At 40.9% G+C, this 25,305-nt stretch overlaps 2 protein-coding genes across 6 annotated transcripts in view; one reads left to right on the forward strand and one right to left on the reverse strand.

Moving 5' to 3' along the window:
• Window positions 1–570, reverse strand: part of FGD6 (FYVE, RhoGEF and PH domain containing 6) — a 181,341-nt gene extending 180,771 nt beyond the window's left edge. Inside the window, 1 exon segment of the mRNA XM_021006466.2 lies at window positions 51–570. Coding sequence (XP_020862125.1) covers window positions 51–78 — 28 coding nt within the window. The 5' untranslated portion in view covers window positions 79–570.
• Window positions 1–25,305, forward strand: part of VEZT (vezatin, adherens junctions transmembrane protein) — an 88,079-nt gene that overhangs the window by 397 nt on the left and 62,377 nt on the right. For 4 of the 5 annotated variants that reach the window (XM_021006467.2, XM_021006468.2, XM_021006469.2 and 1 more), the window contains exon 1: window positions 592–848. The exons of the other annotated variant lie outside the window; for it this stretch is intronic. In XM_021006467.2, coding sequence (XP_020862126.1) covers window positions 813–848 — 36 coding nt within the window. In that variant the 5' untranslated portion in view covers window positions 592–812. Of the gene's footprint in view, window positions 1–591; window positions 849–25,305 lie in introns of those variants that run through there. 5 annotated transcript variants of the gene reach the window in all.

Genomic DNA, 25,305 nt, shown 5'->3' on the forward strand with positions numbered 1-25,305 from the left:
CGCTCGTTACAAACTTTCCGGAGGGACGAGCGCAATCTCCAGGCACTTACCGGCGCTGGAATTCATGATTCCTCCCATGCGGGCTCTCTCTGTCTCTTCTTTTCTTTTCTCTCCTCCCCAGAGCCCCTCTTTTTAATCCTCTTTAATGCATTGACTCCAGTTTGGGGGGTGCAGGAATCAGGGTCCGCGGCCGCCGCATCACGTCCGGCAGCTCCGCAGCGCCGGTACAAAAGCAGCCGCCGGCTCCGGGGGCTCTCCCGACGCTCGCCACCGAGCCAGCCGCCTGGCCGGCCGAGGGACAAGGAGCGCGCGAGCGCCCCCGAGCCGAGCTCCCGGGGAAGGTTCCGAAGGCTCGAGCGCCTCCCTGGACGAGCTCCGGGAGAAGATTCTCAGAGCGCTAGTGCGTTCCTCCCTCCTGCCCCCTACCCCCGGCGCGTGCGGGCTCCAGCTGGCCGGGCTCCGAGGGAGGCGTTCCGAAGAGCAAGCGCGCTCCCCCGGCACGCGCTCCCGAAAAAAAAAGGAAAAGGGAAAAAAAACCAACCACGAATCCCGGCCCTCTCAGCGCCCCCTAAGGGCGGCAGCGATAACAGCTAAACGTCCAGCCCAGGGGAATCTCAGGATTTCAATCATTCGTTTGCCCCCGCCCCCGCCCCACGGCTGGCCGGAAGCGAGGGAGCGCGAGCCGCGGGGCACGCTGGGAGCTGTAGTTCGGCGCCGCTCGGGCGCCAGGCTCGGGGCCCGCACGTCCCGCCCCCCCAGGCTGACGGACTTCATTTCCCATCGTGCCGGGGCGGGTGGCATGGCGGAGAAGGATGACACCGGAGTTTGACGAAGAAGTGGTGTTTGAGGTAGGGGGATGATGGAGGCGGCGGCGCCGCCCGAGCGAGGGCTTGCCCCGGGGTCGGCACGGAATGGGGTGCGGGGCTGGGGGCCCCAGAGGGCTGGGCGGAGCCGGGCGGGGCGGGGCGGGGCGGGCTGGGCTGACAGGTGTGAGGGGAGGGCGGCGCGCCTCTATCCTTTCCCCCGCGTCGCCCGAGGGCACGCGGGTCCGGGGACCCAGGCCCAGCGCTTCCCCAGGGCCGCCCCAACTCTACGCGCCCCCTGGGCCTTCCCCTAGCTCCGGGTGCCCCAGACCACTCCAGCCATGCGCGCCCCCGGGAGCCCCGCCCTTCGCGCCCCCTGGACTTCCCCCAGCTAGGGGCGCCCTAGACCACCCCCATCCCCCGTTGTGCGCGCCCCCGGGGCTTCCCCCGCTCTGGCCATCCGGGACCACTCCCACCCAACCCCCGCCAGGCGCGCCCCAGCTCTAGACGTCTTAGACCACCCCCAGCTGTGCGCGCCCCCGGGATCCCCACCCCGAGCCAGGCGCTTCCTTGGGACCCCCCCCAGGCTTCCTACCCCCAGCTCTAGGCATCTTAGACCACCCCCCGCCAGGCACTTCCCCGGGAGCCCCCAGCCCCAACCTCCGCGTCCCCGGGCTTTCCTCCAGCTTTGCGCGCCCCCGGGTTTTCCCCCAGCTCTGGCTGCCCACGGATCCTCTCCAGTGTGCAGGGATGCTGGGGTGGAGGAGGTCCTTCGGGACTAAGGATGCTCTGGGAGAAGCCGGTGTCTGCAAGCAGCATGTATACCTTAAGCCCATGTTAGACAACCCCTACCAGAGTAAAATGTAATTGGGAATTCTTTAACATAATAAATACAAATACAACAGAACATAGATATCAATATATGTTTCTCTAAGTCAATATGCGTCTGGGTTTAGTGGTCCCCGGGTCTGTACTAAGGAATTGGAGATCTCCCAAAAAAAAAAAAACCACCACCCAGAAGACAGCCCCTGCCCTCAGGACACTTCTGCATTATCCTGTAGCACACCTTCCAGCCCCGATCTGTGGCCTGGGGCTGGGGCTGAGCTTTGGGTGTGGAAGCAATTACAACCTCACTTTAACTGCCCTTGCTGGGCTGGAGAGATGCTAATAGAAATACAAGAGGTCCCTGACCTCCAGGATCTTCAATTCTACTGGAAAGCCCTGGGGCTGATGTTGCTGCCTTTTTGCCTGTGGCATTGGAAGTTTGCTGGGAAATAGAAGTGAGGTTAGAGCCTCTTGAGTCCTGTCTTCTTGGATCTTTTTTTCTTTAAACCCAGTGTGATTGACCTATGGAAAAGTGTGACCAGAGGCAATTCTAGGTGAAGCTTCTTGGGTCCCTGAGAGTGAATGTCTTAAAGGCATCATTGATGTAATAAAGGAAAAAAAATTGGAGGCAGATTTCCTATTGACAGTTTTCTGCCAAACACAGGCCCAAAGACTTCTGAGAGCCAGATGGAAGGAGGACATGTTTTAAGCTTTTAATTGATGATCTCACTTAGTAAGGAATCTTCCTTCCTTTAGCTATTAAGGGATGTCAACTCCAGCATTGGAGCACAAATGCTCACAAGGCAATTTTTCATAATGTATTATCTTTTCAATGATTTTCCAGTGAGTCAGTGAGACAGTTGATGAGTGTGTGTGTGTTATATAACTACTATTTACAGTACGGCAAAAACACTCTTGAATTTGTGTTAATACATTGTCTTCTCTCATAGATATGAGTAATGAATGAAATCAAAGGTCAGGTTTTAGCCAGTGTGTGTATATATGTGTATGGTTTAATACCTTCTAACATATTTGCATAGAGCAAAGTTAAAGTTGTTTATTGTGGCTTAAACGACATATATATTTATCAGAATTAGTTCTAAAAAAATCGATTATTTTTGGCTGTAGAAATAGGTTCCTGTACATTTCAACTCCAGGACATTCATTCATTCTCTTGCTTCACTGTAATTGGCCTCTAAACATGTTTGTGCCCTGTTCAAGGATACACGATTTGAAAGATGTGAAGAACTTGGAGAAATTTCAGAGAGCCACTAAGAATAATTAGAATTTAGAAAGTCAGACCTGTGATGAAAGGAGTCAGAAATTGGGAATGTTAGCTGGACAAAATAGACAAAATTGGTAACTATAAATATAGGTAAAAAACACTGCACAAAAATGGCTATTGTCATTAACAAAAGTCATTAAATCAAAATAAAAAATTATTTCTCCATACCCACATAGCAAGGCATTTGTGCTAATGCTATGTGTAGTATGCCACCTCTGAACCTATGAACTAAAATAATATTATGACTGAGGACTTATGGATAGTGTTATGAAAAGAAAAGTCTAGAATTGCCTTTTCTGAGCATCTTTTTAATTAAAAAGTTTAAAATAGATTACTAGCACCCTTCTTGGGGCAACCCTGCCTTAAGATGGGGACAGACTAGGTCAAAAGTGTCAAACGTGAGACCCACAACTCTCCCTCCAACTAGATTAAGGTGTAATTGGGAAATGTGTAGCAAAATAACTAAAAATGCAATAGAACATGGGTGTGTTAATTTATGGTTTTCTTAGTCAACATGCAGCTGGGTTTAGGGGCACCTTAGTGGTCCCTGTTTCTACTTGAGTTTGATACCACTGAACAAGATGACCTCAACATCCATCTGATTAAAAAACAAAATAAAGAATCCTGATTCCTTAATAATGATGTCTGTGCACAGATACTATATGTCAAGAAACCCAATTATAATTTTTTTAAATGAATAAATAAATTTGGTTTTGGCTCAGAAGATGGTAGTTTCTTTTAGAGTTTCTAAATCAGACTACTAGACAATTTCATGGACAATTTAGACTAGAATAAAAATGACACATAAAGTTCTACTATTGTGTTAATATTAATTATGTTCTCTATTAAAGTCCTGTTCAGATAGATTCCTTTGCTGATGAGGAGGTAGCTGTATACAACTCTGCAATGTCAGCAAAACTCAAGCTCTCCTCCCATGTAGAAGGACTTTAAGCATGAGGCCTAACAAAGACGACATGCCTGTCCTCTGAGGACCACCCTGGCTAAATTTGGAGAAGCTTATTACCAGAATGTTAGCTTTTAGTTAATGAAATTTTTAAATACAGCAACATTTGAAGACTGTCTACTGAGGTATAAAGAGTTTAGTTGTAGGTAGTAATAATGGATAGTTGAAGTATTGTTAAACTATCAATTATAGAAACAGGCCACATTAAACCTAGCTCAATTTTGCCTAGAATTTTCATACCTGAACATTTTTTCTGAAATTATTTAGAAAAGTTTGCTTATAGAACCAGGAGAAGATTGTACACAGTAACAGCAACATTGTGCAATGATCAACTATGATTGACTTAGCTCCTCTCAGCAATACAATGATCCAAGACAATTCTAAAAGACTTATGATGGAAAATGCTATCTGCATCCAGAGAAAGAAAGGAGCCTGAATGCATATTGAAGCATACTGTTTTAACTTTTGGGGGTTTCTTTTTTTGTGTGGCTTTTTTCCTTTTGTTCTGTTTCTTCTTTCACAACATGACTAATGTGGATTGCACATGTATAAGCTATATCAGACTGCTTGCCATCGTGGGGAGTAGAGGAAAGGAGAAAATTTTGAAACTCGAAATCTTTCAAAAAATGAATGATGGGGGGACAGCTAGGTGGTACAGTAGATAGAGCCCTGGCCTTGGAGTCAGGAGGACCTGAGTTCAAATGCGGCCTCAGATACATGACACTTACTAGCTGTGTGACCCTGGGCAAGTCACTTAAACCCAATTGCCTCACTTAAAAAGAAAAAAGAAAAGAATGATGAAAATTGTCTCTACGTGTAATTGGAAAACATAAAGTACTATTTTTAAAAAGAAGAGTTTGCTTATTAATTACTGGCCAGCAATTAATAATGAACTTGTGACTTTGTGTGGAATACTCCTGATATAGAAGCTCCCTCGGAATCAAAGAATTTGAGAGTTGAAAAGGACCTCATGTGGCATCCATTCCAAGCTGTACCCAAAAAGAATCCTTATTAGAACATAGCTGAAAAGTGGTCATCTGGCTTCTGTTTAAAGACGTCCAGGGAGGGGAGAACCTGCCATCTTGAGGCAGGACTCTTCCACTTTTGGACTGCTTTAGTTGTTGGAAAGGTTTTCCTGACATAAAGCCTAAATTTGCTTCTTTACAGTTCTCTTCCATTGCTATTAAATCTGTCATCTGGGGCCACTGAGTCAGCACTGAGACGTTTCTGTAACTTTTAGTCCTAGGGAATCGTGGTAATGAGTGGTAATGTGACTTGCCTGTGGTCACACAGCTGGACTGGCTGTCCAGCCACTGTAACAATGCTACCTCTCAATAAAGTATTACAGATCTCAAATTCAGTTGTTCTCTTATTGAGAAATACATTTGTTTTTAATAATAATAATAATAACCACTACATTTATGTAGTGCTTATTATATGCTTTTGAACAAACAGTTTGATACAGTGAAAGGACCACTGACCCATAAAATGAGAAGAAATGGGTTCTAGACCCTGCTCTATTACTGACTGGCTTTGTGACCTTAATCAAATCTTAGTGTCAGATTACTCATCTGCAAAATTAGGGATGGGGAACTAGATGGTTACTAAAGTTTTGGGGGGTTTTTTCCTAAGTGTTTCATGGATTTCTTGGAAATGTTATTATGGACTACATTGTTCTATCTAATTTTAAAAACTTGGGTGTTGGACAAAGATTACCCAGTGAGAATACTAAGAGGTAAATGAATGCTTATAGTCTGAAGGCTGATTCTTAATGACCTCTCTTGCCCTTTCTGCCACTGCTGCTATGGCAGTGGAAGGGAGCCATTCAAGACTAAAAGCAATTTATATGTTTCATGGGATTGCCATATAGGCAGTACTCTTTCTTTTTAAATATTCAATTATTTTATGTTGAGTTCCAAATTTTCTCCCTCCACCAGCCTCTTCCCCACCCTTTGAGAAAGTTAGCAGTAATATCTGCTATACATGTGAAATGCGTACAAGCCATTTTTTATTAGCCATATGCCAAAAAAAATGAAAAAAATGAAAAAATTATGCTTCAGTCTGTACTCTGAGTTCATCACTTCTCTCTGGAGCCAGATAGCATTTTTCATTGAGTCCTGTAGAATTGTCTTGGATCATTGTATTGAACAGAGTAGCTAAGTCTTTCACTGTTGATTATCATTACAATATTGCCATTACTGTGTAAAACGTTCTCCTGGTTCTACTCACTTCACTTTGCATCAGTTCATGTAAGTCTTTCCAAGTTTTTCTGAAACCATCCCCTTTTTTATTTTTTATAGCGCAGAAATACTCCGTCATAATCACATACCACAGCTTCTTCAGCCATTCCCCAATTGATAGCCATCCCCTCAATTTCTAATTCTTTGGCACCACAAAAAGAGCTATTATAAATATTTTTGCATACATAGCTCTTTTTCCTTTTTTCTTTGATATCTTTCAGATACAGACCCTAGTAGTGGTATTACTGGATCAAAAGGTTTGCAGTTTTATACATGGCAGTATTATGGTGATCATTCTCTCTGTGCTTGGCTAGACTAAACCTTTGACTGCAGATGTAATACTGTCTTTCTGTTAGAACCTATCAGGGTTTGAATTGTGTTGGCCTAGCCTTTGAGAATCCAGGGTCACCTCCACAATGAGACATCTAAATAGCACTTCTGTGGAGGTCAAAAGGACATTATCAAAGATCTACCTATCTGGGGGGGAACAGTGGTCTGGTTGAGTATGTCAAGTGAGGAATAGCAGATTAAGAGTTTGAGTATCCCCTTTATATGCATTTTTTTTTAAATTAGGGAAAGCCTGCCATTGCTTTGAGTGGTTGCTATATGGAGGTCTTGGATAGATTCAGCGTTGGAAGGGATATTAGAGGTCTTCTGGTCTAGTCCACTCATTTCACAGATGGCAAAACTGAGGTCTGGAGAGGTTAAGGGACTTGCCCTTGGGTCACACGAGCCTCTTGACATGAGTGACTCTATCTTGAATTTTTAATGAGCATCAGCTCGTGAACCCAAAGTCACAAGGGTAGGTAGTGTCAGAGCTAGAGTAGTGACTTGAATCACACAGGGTGAGAAGGCAGAACAAAAATAGCAAAGACAAAAGATAACTAGGGAGAAGCACCTAGTTGCCCAGGAAATGTTCGTGTTACCAAGCTCAAGAGAAGCTCCTCCTGGGCCCCTGAAAGAACAGCAGAGAGAAGAGAATGGATGAGCGCAAACTTCACCAAAAGGTGAAGGAGAATGGAGGCTGGAAACTGTAGGCTGGTGAAATTAACTTGAATTTCTGGTAAAATTTTAGTGTTCTTAAAGGAGCATCTAGAAAAAGAAATGATGACCACAAAAAAACCTGTATGCCTTCATTAAGAAATCATGTCAGGCAAGCCAGATTTTCTTTTTTGACTACTAATCTGGTAAATCAGTGAATGCTGTAATTAACCTTCCTAAGCTAGCACTGCACCCCTTCGAGTCTTCTTTACACCTTATAATATTTCCCCTCCCCCATACTCTGTGATGCAGTTACTGGCGTCTTTGCTATTCCTCAGAAACGAGGGTCGTCTCTTAACTCTGGCCATTTTTGCTGAATGTCCCTAATGCCTGGAATGACCTCTCCATTCTCACTTCTGCCTCCAGGCATCTCTGGCTTCCTGCAAGTCCCAACTAAAATTTAACCTCCTACCAGAAACTTTGCCCAATCCCCCTTGATTTTAGTACCTTTCCTCTGTTGATTATCTCCAATTTATCCTGCCCATGGCTTGTTTGTACATAGTTGTTTGCGTGTTGTTTCTTCCACTAAATTGTGAATTCTTGAGGCAAAAGACTTTTATGCTTCCTTTGTACCCCTAGTACTTAGTATAGTGCCTGCCACATAGTAACTGCCTGATTGTATTAAAGCATGTGACGGGTTTCTGTCCTCTTCTTGGGGTCAAAGTGGAACACCGTAGGCTGGATATTCTTGGCAGTTAGTGGAGTCAGATGGCCAAATGGCCAACGAGCCATTCTCATAGTGTCAGGAAAACAGAGTGGGAAAAGTGTCTGGGCAGGGAAAGTGGTGAATACTCTCAAATGTCGCACAGTGATCCAGAAGGATGAAGGCTGAGAAAAGACCATCAGATGTGACCATTAAAAGATCATTGATGACTTTGGATAAAGCATTGTTATTTGAGTGACAAAATTGGAAGCCAGATTGCAAAGGATTGGGGACTGAAAGGAGAAGAAATGGAAGCAGCAAATGTAGGTAAGATTTTCCAGGCATTTGGCCGAGAAATGGAGGAGGAGCATAGGATGACAGCTTGAGGGGATGGCAGTGTACAGTGAAGGTTTTTTAAGGATGGAGGAGACAGGTATATTTGAAGACAAGGGAAGGAACCTGTTGATCGAGAAAAAGACTAGGATGAACGAGGATGCACTTGCTGGAGATGATAGGAGGGAATGGGATCAACTGTACATGTGGAGAGGGAAAAGCTCAGCATGATGCATCATCATTGTGTTACAGAAGCCAAGAAAACGATGTCTTCTTCATCGGCCTTCAGAGGCATTGTTTCCAGAAATAAGGAGGAGCGGGGCCTGCTGGCCAGATCACAGACGTACAGTTTGGGATATCACGTTAGGAAGGACGTGGATGAGCTGGAGAGCATCCAGATGAGGCTTACCAGACTGGAGAAGGGGCTGGAGTCCATGATGGAGAAGGATTGGCTGAAGGAACGGGATATTGTGACACATGAAGACAGCTATTTGAAGGGCTCTCCTGTGGAAGAGGGACAACCAGTGATGAAATTATTCACCCTTCAAGATAGCAGATGCTGTCTGCCAGGAGGAAGGTCCTGGAAGCCAGTAAACAAGAAATATTCATTAAGCATTTACTCTATGGCCGGCAATGTGCTCTCCAACATGGTAGAAACTGCCAGAGTTGGTGCTTCCCTGGTGTAGTCTTCTAGAAACCTTCTGGATCTCTCTTTGTATCCCAGGGCCCAGAGCAATACTTCCGCATGTTACAGATGATTCATAAATGTTTGTTAAATTGCTTTTTAATTGATTTGATATAGAATTGATGCTTTAAGAGCAAAATCTCCAGCCACTTAGAAATGTATTTCATGTTTTAGGGATGTCTTTTGTTTTTAACGTAGGCCTTTTTGGAAATAATCCACTTGCTGCAAACCCCATTAGAATGCCCTACTCAAGAATCCTCAGTGACTCCTTAACTCCTTCTAAACCAAAGTACAAGCTCAGCTCAGCATTTAAAGCTCATCCCAGTTGCCTCCATCTTACCTTCCCAGAGTTACTTATCAGTGCCCCCTTGAAAACACTCTCACTGTTGGCAAAACTGGCTTATGAGGTATTGCCCAAACTCAGTCTGCTGCTTCCTGTTTTTGTGCCTTTATTTTATGCAGTGCAATCAGTAAAGTGTCTCTTGAATAGGGGAGTATGTCCTTAGAAAGTTTCACCATCAGTAGGAAAGCCTTCTCCCGGCCCCTTCTCCCTCAAATTATGCAGGACTTTAATTTGACAATAGTGAACACCTTTGAACATATATCTTCTTGTTTAATATTTTTGCTTGGTTTGAGTATTCACAAAGTTAAATCATTGCACAGTTTTCTAGCCATATTTTTCATCGAGTCTTGTATGATCACAATGCGAGTATGAATGAGGAATGTCATTTAATGCATCAGCTGCATGTCACACAGTGCCCAACAAATAGTAGGTGCTTAATGAATACTTGCTGATTCATTGAGAGCCTTCAGGACTTTATTTTCTTGTCTCTAATTAAACAATTATAAGTATCAAATTTAATTGCCTTGTTAGAGGAAGACAGATATTTTCTTTCACTACAGTTCAAACTTCTCTACTGTCTGAAGATTGTGCAAGGTGAGCCTGGGTTCTTAAAGACTGTGCTCCAAATCATGAGCTCTGGCCAGTCCAGCCAAGTTTGAAAGGCTTAACGTGGGGGCTGGGCAGCAAACCTTGTGTCTACACCTCACCAAAAAGACAGACTAACCAAGTTCAGAGGCTTGGGCCATAGCAACTCATGTAAGGGTTAAATTTGCATCAGTGGAAGAAGGAGCCACGCTAAGGAAGTTACAAATTTTTTGAAAGTTATAACAGTTTTCCTTTAAGAAGCTATATATATGTATGCTTTTAAAAATTATATTATTTTTCTCATCATTTGTATCCAAGAAAAAGCCCAGAAAAATGATATTTGAATTAAGAGCTGGCTTTTGTAAAACACCTCTAGTTGGAGGAATATTATATTACCTATTTGTTAATGGAATTTCTTCAATCATCAGAACCCTGTTGCTAACATAAGTGATTGACTTCTAAGCATGAGCAGTGCATCTCCCAAAATTCAGCATGAAATTACGTAATTAATTTATGTTTTCTTTGGCAGAAACTGTGTATAAATGTGAGTTGGCATCGCTTTTTGAAATAAGTTATTAATTTTTTTCATGTTGCCTTCCATTTCAAAGTATTTTCTTCAGGGCATTAATATGCTTGAATTTATAAATTTTTTATCCTGACATTCCAAAGGGTATTAAATATCTTTCCAATGTTGTTTTCTTATGTATTCTTTAATATTTCATTTAGTAAAATGCAATATCTTATGATTGTAGACAGCAGGTTTGTTATATTCCATATAATATTTATTATAGTATTCACACCAATGCTAATATTAAATTATGTTTAAAACTTTAAATGCTAAAGAGTACCTATCTGGTCTCTTCATATTTATGCCAACCTAATTTTTCTTATATTCAAAGATTTCTCATTAGGGTCATATATTGAAAAAAAATTTAATCTTTTCTTGGCTTCTTTTGTACCATGGGGGCTGGGGGGAAGCAGAAGTACTATACAAAAATCCGTTAAATTTAACTTAGTGGATTATGTTTTACAAAACTAAGTAGCGTGAATATCCAGGAGGTTCTTTACACCTGGGACTTCACAGATAGGTATTATTAGTATGGCTAGAAGTATTATTTTTGGAGGGAATACTAGCAAATTAGTACAGTTAGAATTTGTGATTTTGCTTCCTATCAGGTTAATTAACTGGTCTTGGAATATAGTTGTTTTTTTAATCCCACTGGGTTTGAATTGTGAATTGCTTTTCCATTTTACCAAATGTCCATAGCCTGTTGTTAACTTCAAAGCATACCAGTGACCTAATGAATGGTGTGATAGACATTGAGAGATGATTTCATATGTCTTTAAGAGGTCTCTTCTTAGCCATGGATCCTCTACACATTGGCAACTTTGGTAATATGCCATTCTCTAATAGACCATTTAGGAGGCTGAGTCCAAAGTGAAGCATGTCATAAGGAAGCTTCCATTAGCTGGAAGTCACCTAAAGAGATTTCTCTCCCACCCCCAGCCCAACTCCACTCTCTACACAGCTGCCAAAGTGATTATCCCTTTTTTTTCTTTTAAATAATATTATCCCTTTTTTTCTTTTAAATAATATTTTATTTTTTCAATTACATGTAAAGACAATTTTTAACATTCATTTTTTAAATAAAGTTTTGAATTCCAAATTTTCACCCTCCTCCCTAAGAAGGTAAGCAGTTTGATACAGGTTCTATATGTGCAATCATGCAAAACATTTCCATGTTAGTCATGTTGTGAAAGAAGAAATAACAAAAGGAAAAACTGTGAAAAAAATAAAGCAAAAATAGTATGCTTCCATCTGCACTCAGCATCCTTCAGTTCTTTCTATGGATGTGGATAGCATTTTCCATCATGAGTCTTTTGGAATTATCTTGAATCATTGTGTTACTGAGAAGTGCTAAGTCAATCATAGCTGATCATTACCCAGTGTTGCTGTTACCACGTAGTGTTCTGGTTTTGCCAACTTTAAAGTGATCATTCATAGATTCCCAAAGTGGGTAATACTGCCCCTAGTAGGGCACTGGAAAGATTGGGGGGGGGAGCAGTAGTAGCCTGGAGTACAATTGCAGTTTCGGGACACTTATTTATTTGAATAAAAATAAGGGAGCAGTGGAAGCATAAGGAAAGAAAAGAGAAGAAACTCTTGAAAAACCATTTGTACATGTTTCATCTGTTGTGTGATTACATAAAAGTCGTAGTGATTACATTATTTTCCAAATAAGCACACAGAATGCAAGTTATAACCTATCAGTGGTCAAGTCCACAGACAGGTCTTACAAAGCAAGTGTTGGAGGGGCAGCTGGTAGTGCAGTAGAGCGAGCAGTGGCCCTGAAGTCAGGAGGACCTGAGTTGAAATCCAGCCTCAGACCCTTGACTCTTACTAGATCTGTGACCCTGGGCAAGTCACTTAACCCCATTGCCTAACCCCCCTCCAAAAAAAAAAAAACCCTACACTAGGACTTTCTGATGTTCCACAAGGAAAAGAAGAATATCTAGAAACCCTTAATTGGAATCCACATTGCATTTTTTACTTTACGTTACATAATGCAGAGAATATTGTCTGATTCCCAGAGGCTAAAACTAAGAGCAATGGGTGTTTGTTGCAAAGAACAAGCTTAAATTTGATGTAAAGAAAATTTTCCTAACAAAAGTAGCATGGACTATCTCAAAAGATCATTGCCTGAAGGAGCCTGGAGGTCTTCAGGTGAAGACTGATCATTTGTTGAGTATGAAGTTCCTTTCAACTGAAATTATAGTTGACACAGTGGATAAAACACTGCACTTGGAGTCAGAAAGACCTGAGTTCAGATATGACCTCAGATATTTATTGTTTGTATGCCTCTGGGCAAGTCATTTAAGCCTGTTTGCCTCAGTTTCCTCATCTGTCAAATGAGCTGGAGAAGGAAATGACAAACCACTCCAGTATCTTTGCCAAGAAAATGCCAAATGGTAATAACAATAGAATTCAGCCATCCAACTTTTATTGAGTAGCTTGCCACAACTTTGACACTGCTATTTAGAACTATCTACCAGGAGTCTCACAACCATATCACAAGAAATTTTCTATCTCATCATTTTTGTCCATCATCTTGTTTCCTTTCTTGACTTAGTAATCTACACTTTGACTTCCTGATAGCAAAAGAAGGAAGTAACTGAAGATGTCTCTTCCAGTTAGCCATATAGTAAGGTATGTGAGATATCAATCATGGTTTCTCATCAAATATTTTACCAGAGGAATTTTAGAATTGGATTGATAATATTACTTCCTCTGCATACTCCTTTTGTGTTCATATTATACTCTCAATAGATGATGATTACCAGGCAATGTAAACGAGTAGAAAGCACATTAAATTTGGAGTCAGAGGACCTGGGTTTGAATCTTGGCTCTGCTTCCTGTGTGATACTGAACCAACTATTTAATGCTGTGAGTTCCGAAGTTGGATTAGACCTCGGGAGACCTCTCCCATTTGTAAATCCTGTGGGCCTAAATCTAATGGACATAAAGAGACGGTATAAGAACAAGGGAGAGACAGAAGGACTGCTTAGGTTATTTATTGTTATTTTCTTGCCATAAAACCATTGAATGTATGTTGCCTTAGTGCTTTTCTTTGACTGTATGCTATATTTTAAAAGTTTATATGCTATTGTAATTATTTACATGCTGCTTTCAAGCCAACTCTTTTTTTGAAGTCAGTATACTTAAGAACCATGATTACAAAGGTCCTATGATGAAACATGTTACCCCACCTAGGACCAGATGACAGACTCAGGTGAGAGATTGAGACATATATTTTTTGGAAATCATCTGTACTGAAATTAATTTTAATTGATTATGTATATTTTAGGTGGATTTATTTTTCTATGAAGGTAGGAGGAAAATATTTTTGTTAAATGAAAAAAATAATTTTAAAAAAAAGTCATGAAATGTGCTTCTTCTCTCACCCCACTTTGTTAATAATATTGTGTGGGACCATAAGATAGGATACATGGAAGTCCGAAAAATTAAGTTGCTAGCCAAAAACATTATGAAACTACCTGCTGCTGTTGACAATAGAAGTGTTTAAAGAGCTTTGAAATAGCATGGTCAGGACATGAAGTAATCCTTTGAAAGCCTTTTTTAAGAAACATCTTTGCATATTCCCTTCTTATGTAATCATTTAGTATAATATCGTTATAGAAATTATGGCCTAATATTTCACCAAAAAGCTGCTTCTGGTACTGTCAGGAAAGTGCCTTGTACTTATATAGGTACAGTTTCTCTGATTTAGTTACTATGTTGTTAGTAATTCTGGAGAATTGAGTGGAAACTGTCAAGAAGAGGGAAAAATGTGTGTGGACCCAAAAAGGATATGGCCAGGAGGCAGTGAATTTATTATTTTGGGCAATTGGGCAGAGTAGGAATCAGCTCTCTGTGAATGTTAGATTTTATTTTCTTAATATGCAAACTTTAACTTGGACCAGTTATTATGGTCCCTTCTAGTTAGAAGATTGGTGATCCTATGGTTAGGTTTTTCTTGGCTGAGAAGGAATACAGAAGCCTTAATTATAGAATCATAGATCATAACTAGCAGAAATCTTTGAAAGCTATCTAATCTCATTTTACATATGAGGAAACTGAGACCCAGAGACATTAAGTGCCTTTCTCAAGATCACCCACAGGAGGGACCTGGGAATTAGCAGAGCTAGACTTTGAACCCAAGTTCCTCTGATTCCAAGTCCTCTGGTCTTTCTGTTTCCCCATTTTACCTCTCAGTATTTGGATTAAGAATAATATTGTGTGTAGTGATTTTTTTAAAAAGCTATTTAAGATGTTTAAAATTCAGTGGTTTAAAGTAATTTCTTATAAATTAACACCTTCGTGGGCTGGTAGGTGGCGCAGTGGACAGAGCACCGGCCCTGGAGTCAAGAGGACCCGAATTCAAATTTGGCCTCAGACACATGACACTCACCAGGTGTGTGACTCTGGGCAAGTCACTTCACCCCACTGGCAAGAAAGAAGGAAGGAAGGAAGGAAGGAAATGAACACCTTTCATTTTGCAAGGTAGCATAATTGGTACCCCGCAGGGTTAGAAAAAAAATGTGAGTGATGCTGAGTTAAGCTCGTTGAGGGTAGGGAATGTTTTGGTTTTATCTTTTTAATTCAATTTAATTCAATTTAATTTTATTCTTTTTAATTTTTTAATTCAACTTCATTTTCATTTCCAAATGCTTTGCTTACCACTCCCTTCGACTCATTTAAAGGCCAAAAAGAGTCCATTTAAATATGTAGAGTCATGCAAAACAAAATTCTGCATTAACCTTTTTTTTTTTAAGGCACAAAAAAAGAGAAGAAAATATGCTTCAAATTGCATTCTGATTCCATCAGCACTCTCTTTGGAGATGGACAGCATGTTTTGTCATAAGTTCTTTGGAATTGTGATTAGTCGTGTTGGAGAGAGTTAATAAGTCCTTCAAAGCTGATTATTTTTACAATATTGCTATTACTGTATAAAGTGTTTTCCTGGTTCTGTTCCCTTCACTCTGCATGTTCATACAAATCTGCCAGGTTTTTTCTGAAACTATATAGCACAATAGTATTCCATCACAACCATATATCATAACTTGTTCAGCCATTCCCCAGTTGATGGACATCCCCTCAGTTTCCAATTCTTTGTCATCATAACAAAAGAGCTTCTATAAATATTATTGTATGTATGGTTCTTTTCCTTTTTCTTTGATCTCTTTGGGATATAAACCTGGTAGCAGCATAGCTGGGTCAGAAAGTATGTACAATTTAATAACATGTGGAGCATAGTTCCGAATTGCTTTCCAGAGTGATTGGACTAGTTCACAGCTTCACCAACAGGGCATTAGTGTACCTGTTTTCCCACAGCTCCTCCATTTGTCATTTTCCTTTTCTGTCACCTTAGCCAATCTGATAGGTGTGAGGTGGTACCCTCAAGAGTTGTTTTAATTTGCATTTCTCTAATTACTAATGATTTGGAGCATTTTTTTCACGTGGCTGTTGATTTGCTTGTGTGTTTTTATCCCCAGCACAATGCTTGACGCATTATAAGCGCTTATTTAATAAATACTTGTTGGTTGATTTTAATGATGCTTCTTAACCTTTAGTGCCCCTGATTCTTATTACAGTATCACACCATTTGTTTGTATTTATTTTTGGTTACTCACCCATGCTTCCATTTTCCATACATATCTCTTTCTAAAATGTAGGTTGGTCTGATTTTTCTGTGTATATTTTTAGGCAGTTCTCCCATTTCTTCCCGATCACAACTTTGAGTTGGGTCTTCAGAATTTTGTAATTGAGAGCTTTTCATCATTTTTGGACCAGAACCTAACCATCATTTCCTTGAACTCTTTGAAACCTTTTCTAGGCTGTATGTCAGACTATCTCCAGTGTTTGTATATATCCTGAATTATACGATGAAGTGGGAATTTCCCCCACCTGAATGTCCTGTCAGTTCCACTTATTCTGCATTATTGTAGTCATTGTGCATATCATTCTCTTGGTTTCTGTTTATTCTTGCCGTCTTTCTCAGAATTCTTCCTATGCACTGTTTCTTATCTCTTATTTATTATCTAAACTGTTACATTTCTATAATACCATTTATTCAGCCATTCTTCAGTTGAGGGGCAGCTATACCTTGTTCAGATTTTTGCTCCCACAAACACTGATGCTTTGAATATTTTGGTGCATATAGGCCTTTCTTTCTTTGACATCTGGGTATATGCTTCACAGAGTAGAATTGCTGAGTCAGAGAGTATGAACAATTTAATTACTTTTCTTGCATAATTCCAACTTTTTTCCAGAATATTTGGACTAATTCACAGTTCCAGCAGCGTCTTGGTATAACTCTTCTCCCACAGCCCCTCCTCTAGTTCCATCTTTTATCGTGGTTATTGATAGTCTGCAATTTTTCTTTTAAACTATTTCTTTTAAAGTATTTTCCCCACTTGTCTATTGAGGAATAGCTCTTCTTATTATAGTTTTTCCTACATAGCTTAAATATCAGGCATAGCATCATGGATTTAGAAGTAGTCTAGATCAACTTCCTTGTTTTGCAGACTAGAAAACTGAGCCCAGACAGGTTAAGTCACACGGGTAGTAAGTGGCGGAGTCAGAATCTGTCAGATATATTTAATGCAAAGATTTTTATCTTCCAACTCAAAACTTTTTCTTCTTATCCTAGCTTTTGTGATTTTGTTTGGTGCAGAAGCCTCTTAGTTCTATATAACCAAAGTTGTCTAATTTCTCTTTTATGATAGCCTCTATTCCTTGTTTGGTTGAATATCTCAAGGGCCTTGCTTTAAACCCAAATCACTCTGGCTCTCATTGATTGGCCAACAAGAGGTCCCAGGCCAAGCCCCCCCTTGGTCATTATTTGAGCCCTGATTAGTTCAGAGTGAATGTAAATAGCAATTGTTTCTAGAAACCCTGATTGATTTTTTTTTTAACTAGGTAGAAGAGGTCATTCTCTGCTTTTGTCCTTAAGCACTGAATGGGTGTTATCTCAAATTGAGACCTGTTAAAGACCTTAGCTTAAAAAGGCCTAGATATCCCACTGCCTTCCCTCCCCTACCCTCCTCTGGTCTCCACTTCCTTCTGTTCAAATAGGGTATCATACCCTTACCTACAGGTGCTCTACCCCCAAAAATGTAAATTTTTGTCCCTGAAACCTCACAAGATATCTTGAGGTTTATAGGCTAGGTTTTTGGTTTTGTTTTTTTTTTCAAGGCTCATGCCTTAAACCTAAATCACTCTGGCTCTCTTTGTTTGGCCAACAGTAGGTCCCAGGCCAAGCACCACTAGGTCATTGTTTGGGCTCTGATTGGCTCCAAGTGAATGTAAATAGCAATTTTTTTCTGTTTTGTCCAAAAACCCTCCTGGTCTTCCCCTCCTAGATAGATTTTTTTTTTTTAGCGAGGTAAAAGAGGCCATTCTCTGCCTCATCTCTTACCTAGCCTTAATCACTGAATGGGCATTGCCTCAAACTGAAACCTGTTAAAGACCTTAGTTTAAAAAGTCCAAGGTCTGCCACTACATACTGGCCCATCTCCAGTTGTCCTGATCTATATCTCACCACTCAACCCACATGGCTCCTGAGGAGAAAGTGAGGACTGCCCTCCCTTACTTAAATCTAATTCACTTGTATCACCTCCCTGATATCATGATCCTTTTTGAGAATGAAGGACAAACTACAATCTCCCCTGTTTATGAAAGATTCCTCTTAATTTTCTTACATTTCCTCTTATATGTGGGGCTTTTCATTTTGAAATATGGCATAAAGGGCTGTTTTGAACCTAAACCTGCCAAACTGCTTTTTAGATTTCCCAGCAATTCTTGTCAGACAGAAGAGTCTGTAGGTGGTTATAATCTTAAGTTCTTGGAACTTGGGCCTGCTGTGGTCTCTTGTTTCTGGGCTTTTCTTATCTAGCCCAGACCACCTATCTCCTTTAAAACAGTTTTAAACAAGTCCCTATTATTTTGATCATTACTGTTTTCGTATTAGAGTTTGAGATTAAGTAGCCTCTTAATTCTCCTTTTCCACATTATCTCTCTTAAGGTTCTAGACCTTTGTTCCTTTGAATGAGGTGAGTTTTTTTTGTTATTTTTGTAGAGCTCTATAAAATAACCCTTTGGTAATTTGGTATGACAGTAAATCAGCCTTTCAGTAAGGTAGTGTAGAACTTAAAGTTAAGGCCTCAACCTGGAGGTCAGCCTGAAGCTCAGGAATTAAGGCCTCAAACTGGAGGGCCAAGCTTAGAAAGAGACACACAAGACCTGAAAGCTCTTTAATCTGAGACTTGTAAGAAAAAGAAGCAGTTTAGAAGTTGGCAGTTGTTAAGGTCTCACCTTTTAGAGTACTTCAAACTATATTGTTAACTCTGTTAAAGACTTGCCTTTGTAAAAGGAGTTCCTAAAAACGAAATCATAGGTACAGTTCCTGGCCCTATAAAAGGCTTCTTGAAGTGGTGCTTCTCTTGCTGTCCTCGGTGGTCCTGGTGGACTGACCATCTTGTGTTCCTCACATGAGATATGCTGTGACACTCCCACCTCCAAGCCTTTACTTGGGCTGTCTGCCATAGCTGCCGTACACTCACTTGTTCACCTCAGTCTCTGTTTCCTTCACAAGTCAGTATAAACCTCATCTTGTACATAAATTCCTTCCTAATCACTCCTCCAGCTTTGGGCAACTTCCTTCTCCATTCTTTGAATTCATAGTACATGTATCTTGTGCGGACTTATATCTCCATGTTGTCTCCCCAGATATAGTGTATCCTCCTTAAAGGCAGAGGCTTTCATGTTTGTCTTTCTATCCCCTGCCCCTGGTACTTTTTTTTTTTAAACCAAGCCTGTGATTTCATCAAAAGTGTAAGGAGCTCTACAAGTGACTCTGAAGCCAGCTCTCTATCAACTATGTTCTGCAGCCTCTGCCTGACTCAGGAGGTATTTAATAAATGCTTGTTGGTTGGTTAATTGAGGAAACAATTCTCTGTTGTCTGTAGCGTTTTACATGAAGCTGCCAAACCAGAACCAATTCTTGTCTCCTGAGGATGTGCAAAAGCTACCAGATCGTGTTTACTTAGACCTCTCTCTGCATGGTGTCACTGTTTGGGTTTGGGAGAGCACTCTCCTTGTAATTACGTGAAACATAGTAGGGTGACCCAGATAGATCTGATCCTAAGCACACTGAGGCCTTTTCTCATTGACAGGAGCATATTCAGGTTTTTATTGTATTGGTGCAACTCCAGCATGAACAATATTCTGCCCATTGTTTGTCTTCCTCTATCTCTGTCAAGTGTTTTGTAACTATATTTGTACAATAAGTTTTGAGTATGTCTTGGTAGATTGAATCCCAGATAGTTTGTATCTTTGTAGCTATTTTAAATATCATTTCTTTCTATCAACTTTGTGTTTTTGTTTTCAATATTAAGGAACAAAGGACAAACAACAATTATGATTATTTAGAAATGTTGATTTGTGTATTTATCAAACAGTGAATAAGCATTTATCAAACGCTTACCATGTACCACACATTGTGCTGGGTGCTAGTGATATGAAGTGACAGTTCCTGTTCTCAGAGAGATGACATTTAAACAGCGAGAGACAACACATACACACACACACACACACACACACACACACACACACACACACACACACACAAACATGACCCATTTATTTTGTATCCTGCTTCTTTATTGAAACTTTTAATTGTCTTGATAAGTTTTTTCTCTGATAACCATTATGCTGTCTGCAGGTAGGGATAACTTTGCTCTTTGACATTGTCAGGTATTTAATTTCTCTCGTCATATTGTTAACAGTAGCATTTCTAGAGCTGTGTCAAGTAATTGTGGGAAGAGGAGGCATGATACCTTGATGACCACCATCTCCACCCCACAATTCCTGGGAAAGCTTCTGGTACTTTTTCCATTGCAAATAATGCTAGCACTTGTTTTAGATATATTATTTTTTAGAATATGAAAAAGGGCTATTCCATATCTTTTTTTAAAAATAAAAAGTGTTGTCTTCTATCAAATACTTACTCTAGAACTATTGATTTAATCATATGGTTTTTGTTGGGTTTCTAAAAATCTTTATGCGATTCATTTTGTTATTTTCCTAATAGTGAACCATCCTTGCATCCCTAGTATAAATCAAGGCCTTGGTGAATTTTTTTTTTATCATTACTGTAGTCTTTTTGCTAGTATTCTGCTAAAAAAAAATTTTGCATCCATGTTCATTATTGAGATTTATCTATAATTCTTTTTCAGCTTTATCCATTCCTAGTTTGGGTGTCATGACTGGTCTGGACTTCTGATTTCATCCACATAGAAAGCTTAATGTAAGGAAGCGGTACATATTGTGCTTGTCCTATAATTTTTAGTCCTGTTGAGGTAGTTGGGACACTGAGAGGCTAAATGACTTGCTTAGGGCCACACAACCAGTATTGTCACAGATGAGACATGAATCCAAGTCATTTTGATTCTGAGGTTGATTCTCTAGCCACCATTCTACCCTGCCTTTCTAGCAGAACCAAATCAGTACCATATTTGTCTCATAAAAAGGAGCTTGATAGAGTTCCTTCTTTCTCAGTTATTGTGAATAATTTTTGTAGGCTAAGTACCAATTATTACATAAATATTGATAGAATTCTATTTCCTAATATGCTAGCAAAACTGAGATTTAAAGGAAATGGATGATTACCAAAAAACCCTCAGATTAACACATGAAGAAAGGAGGGACCTTAAATAACCACTATCGGAAAGAGAGGTCCGGCAAGCCACAAGTGAGCAAAATAAAAACTCTGGGTGATGACAGACTTTTAAAGAATTGTGTCAAACATTCGTAGAAAAAAAACCAGGCTGAGAAAACTAATCTGACTTGTCTGGAAGCCCTTTCAGGTCTGCAATTTTCTTCCCATTCATCCTTTTGTTAGATTAGTCCAGCTGTAAGTGTAGAGCCCACAGAGTCCCTCGTTTTACAGATGAGAACATGGAAACCAGGAGAGGCTAAGCGGCCTGCCTGGTGGGTGACGCAGGCTTCAAGCCGAGGTTTTCCTGCCTCCGAATCCAGCTCCGTCCTCCGCCCTGCTACCACTGGATCCCTTCAGCTCGAACCCTGTTTCTGTCTGGACATGGTGAATTTTGATTGCTGCCTGTGCTTTTTTGAAATTTCCTGATACAGCAGATTTTATTCTAGCATCTCATACATTCTGTTATGAACTGTCAATTTAAAAAAAAACCTGTATGCGGCAAATTGTTGGGGTTTGCCTTCTTATGGTTCTACCTTTTGCTTTCATTTTATGGAGGAGTTTAATTAACCTACCTTTAATGTTATAATTGTATAATGTTTTGCTTTCCTTCCTTGTTATTTATTTTGCATTCTTTCCTCTTTTAAGTCAGCACTTGGTCCCATGATTAGGTTTGCTTGTTCTACCTAGAGTGATCCCTGAAATCTCTACCATCACTCCCCTCCTCACTTCTGTTTCCCTGCCTTATTTCAAGTTCACTGATTTTACTTAAATCATTAAAGAATAGCTAATGTGTATAGCGCTTAACTGTGTGACAGGCACCATGCTGTCTTTACAATTATTACCGTATTTGATCCTCACAATAACCCTGGGAAGTAGGTGCTAGTATTATCCCCATTTTACAGATGAGGAAATCTTTAGCCTCTGTTTATTATACTCCTTCTTTCTTCCCTTCCCCCCCCATTCGTCCCAGATAAGTATACAGGTTCAAATTCCCTACCTTCCATCATCCAATCTCTTAACTTGAGTAATACATGGTTGCGACCCCCTTTTCCAAGAAATATTCACTTCCTTCATCTTCTTCCTCTTTTGGAGCACTTACCTTCAGTGATGAGAATACCGCCTGCACTGTGAAAATACTCATTTCTTTCTGGACCTCAGAATCTCTAGCAGTGCTCCCAAGGTTTCTTCTGTCAGCATCATTCTGGCCCACACTTTTGACAAACCTCCGGAGATCCTACATTATTCTGAATCCATGCCCTGGGAAGACAAGTGGCTGCCTCTGGAACCTGTGGCAGGGAGCTGCCAACCACCACTGCTCTCCTCTTCTGACTGTTCTCTGATGACAGGCCCTTCTAGATCCACTCCTCCATTCCCTCTCCCCTAGAAGACAGAGCCTCACACCAGCTACTTAGCTCCAAGTGTTTGGTGGGCCTTTCCTCTCTCCCAGCACCAGATTCATCAGGATCCCAGGCCGCCTCTTCAGATTCTCTTCACCTGTTTTTACCTTGAAGCACTGCTGCCATTCTTTCAATGAACCCTTCATTTTTCCTTATGAACTGGAGTAGGTGTAGCAATCCTACAGCCCTTTTAGCTTCTCTTAAGAAAGGGCTTCGGGAGATGCACAGTGGTTACCCGGCACTCACTGGCTTTCACCCTGCACACTAGCTGGAAGTGAGATCCTCACTATTCTGCCATTATTGTTGTAGCTTTTGTGCTGGATTTTCATGGCTAACTGCCCTGGCCACCTGCCCTACCTCTTTACAGTGTGGGTGACTCAGTCACTGGGTTCCTGAGTAAGGTTTTATTTATTCACAGGCTTCCTGCCTTTTCTTCTTAGAAAAGCTAATTATTATTAGGTTGCATAAATACCTTTGTCAATTAGTAACTTCCTGCAAAAGCTCTAATGTGAACAGAAGCTGTCTACAGCTATTGACTGTGAGGGGCCTTCAAGCAGAATCCAATTGCCTTTCAGTTTTTCCTACTGCTCTCTGCTCTCCCAGCTAATCAGATTTTAGAAATCACCTGTCTTGATACTTTTCTTTATAATGGCCCAAATCTGGCCCACTGCACGTTCCACCTGTTACTCTTGAAGAGATCAAATCTAATCCCTCTTGGACAAGATGAACCATCAAATACACAAACAAAGCTGTTCAGTTCCCTGTAAGTCTTGTCTTTTCCAAGCTAAACGTCCCCAACTCCCCATCCAGTCTTATATAACATGGTTGAATCCTCTTACCCTTTTGATTGTTCTCCCTTGGATGCATCCTGGTTTGTCAATATCCTTTTTTAATTAAAAAAAATTTTTTTAATTCACGCAGAATGAAATTTTCCTTGTAACAGAAGCAGCTAAGCAAAAACACTCAGGATGATGTCTGACAGTATATACATCTACAGTATTCTGCCATGAAGAACATATGTGTTATCTGTTCTCAAGGATCATTACTGATTTACAGTTACTCAGAATTTGGCTTTCTTTCAGCCATCTTTTCACTCATTGCCCCTAGTAAAATGTGGCACCAAGGACTGAACACACTATTCCAGGTATAGTCCAGTGCCCCATTTCATCCAGTAATGAAGGCAGGGGCTTGTGCCAACAAGTAAGCTGTCAGGTGTGCCACCCAACACCAGAGGATGCCCTGAAATATCAGCCGCACTCCTAGGGCTGTTCTCAGCCTCTGCAGCTGCCGTGACTCGCCACATGGGCTCTGCCCTTTATGGGTGGTGATGACCTACATTTCTAGGGATTTAGTGTCAGCCCATCAAGAAACATTTATAAGTGGCTACTAGGTGCCTGGTCCTATGCTAAGCCGTGGGAATGCAAAGAGAACCCTAAAGACAACCTGTTATAAAAGGGATCTGAAAAGGGGAGGTGGGTAAAGGAATGGAGAATAGTATAAAAAGTTCCAGAGGAGATGAACCCACAGGGAAACCTAGAGAGGCGTGAAGACATCTTTGGCCTGGGCTTCTTCCTTAATTTGGAGGTTCTGGGAGGACCAGACGATCAGAAAATGAAGTCACAAGGCCAGAGGTGTCCATTTATCCAGTCAGCTTCTTGGTTCACAATGCTGTGCTCTGCTGGAGAAAAGTCTTGCCTTTTTGTGTGAAGGGAATCAAAATATTAATTTGTAAGATGTATCCTACACCACATGATCCATGAAGTTCAGATCCAAACAGCCCAGCCCCCACCCCATCCCTTCCATTTGCCTCAGGCAAACCACAAACCCTGGAGCTTTGAGAAACTGTTCAGAGGCTCAGTCAAACTTCTCACTTCCCGTCTTAGATGCTTAGAAAGAAGCAGCTCATAGACTCAGGGTCCCACGGCTAGTCTGGGCTTTCTCAGTAGCCTCTGCTTGCTGTTGGTGGATGTTAACCCACGGAGACACACACATTTTTCAGTTCCTTCTCTACCAAATAAAGTGTGAGCTCTCTTTTTTTAAAAAAATTCATCTGATATGTTTATTGTCTAATCCAAAGCCATCAAACTCAAATAGAAATGGATCCCTCTGTGGGTGCAGATCAACTTAGAAAAACACAAATTAACATGACCTATGTTGGGTTGTCTTTATTTTGTTAATCATTTCCCAATTACGTTTTAATCTGGTTCTGCCTTCACTCTGAAGTTTTGTAAGCCACTGGTCCAGAGCCTGCTGGGAGATTCACGCTTCTGGTCTAATCCTTATCTCTGCATCTTCTGAACTGCAAGATGCATAAGATACTTGCTCAAAACTTTGCTAAAATCTAGGTTAATTATATCCACAGCATTCCCCTCACCCCCTACTTTAATAATGAGGTTGGTCTCTCCTGATCTGTTCCCAGTGAAGCCACATTGGCTTGAAATACAAACTCTTGGTGTTGTTTGTCCTTCATTCTGGAAGAGAACCATGACATCTGGCATCAGGGAGGCGATGCCATGACATGCAAGTGAATTGGGTTGAAGTGAGGTAGGGCTGGGCAAAGTTGTCAGCCTCACTTTATCCTCCAGAGCCATCTGGCACAGTGGTGAGATGTAGATAAGGATGACATGACATGGCCCTGGATGCAATGGGAGACCTTGGCCTTTTTAAGCTAAGGTCATTAACAGATCTCAGTCTGACTGAGGCAGAGCCCATTCATTGATTAAGGCTAGGTAAGAAATGAGGCAAAGAATGGCCTCTTTACCTAGTCCAAAAAAAAAATCAGTCTGGGAGAGGACTCCGAGGGTTCCTGGGGAAAACAGAAACAGTTGCCGTTTACATTCCCTGTGACCCAGTCAGGGCCCAGGCAGTGACCTAGTGGGGCC

This window comes from Phascolarctos cinereus, unplaced genomic scaffold (assembly GCF_003287225.1).
Source record: "Phascolarctos cinereus isolate Bilbo 61053 unplaced genomic scaffold, phaCin_HiC Scaffold_1;HRSCAF=81, whole genome shotgun sequence".
Classification (NCBI taxonomy): Eukaryota; Metazoa; Chordata; class Mammalia; order Diprotodontia; family Phascolarctidae; genus Phascolarctos; species Phascolarctos cinereus.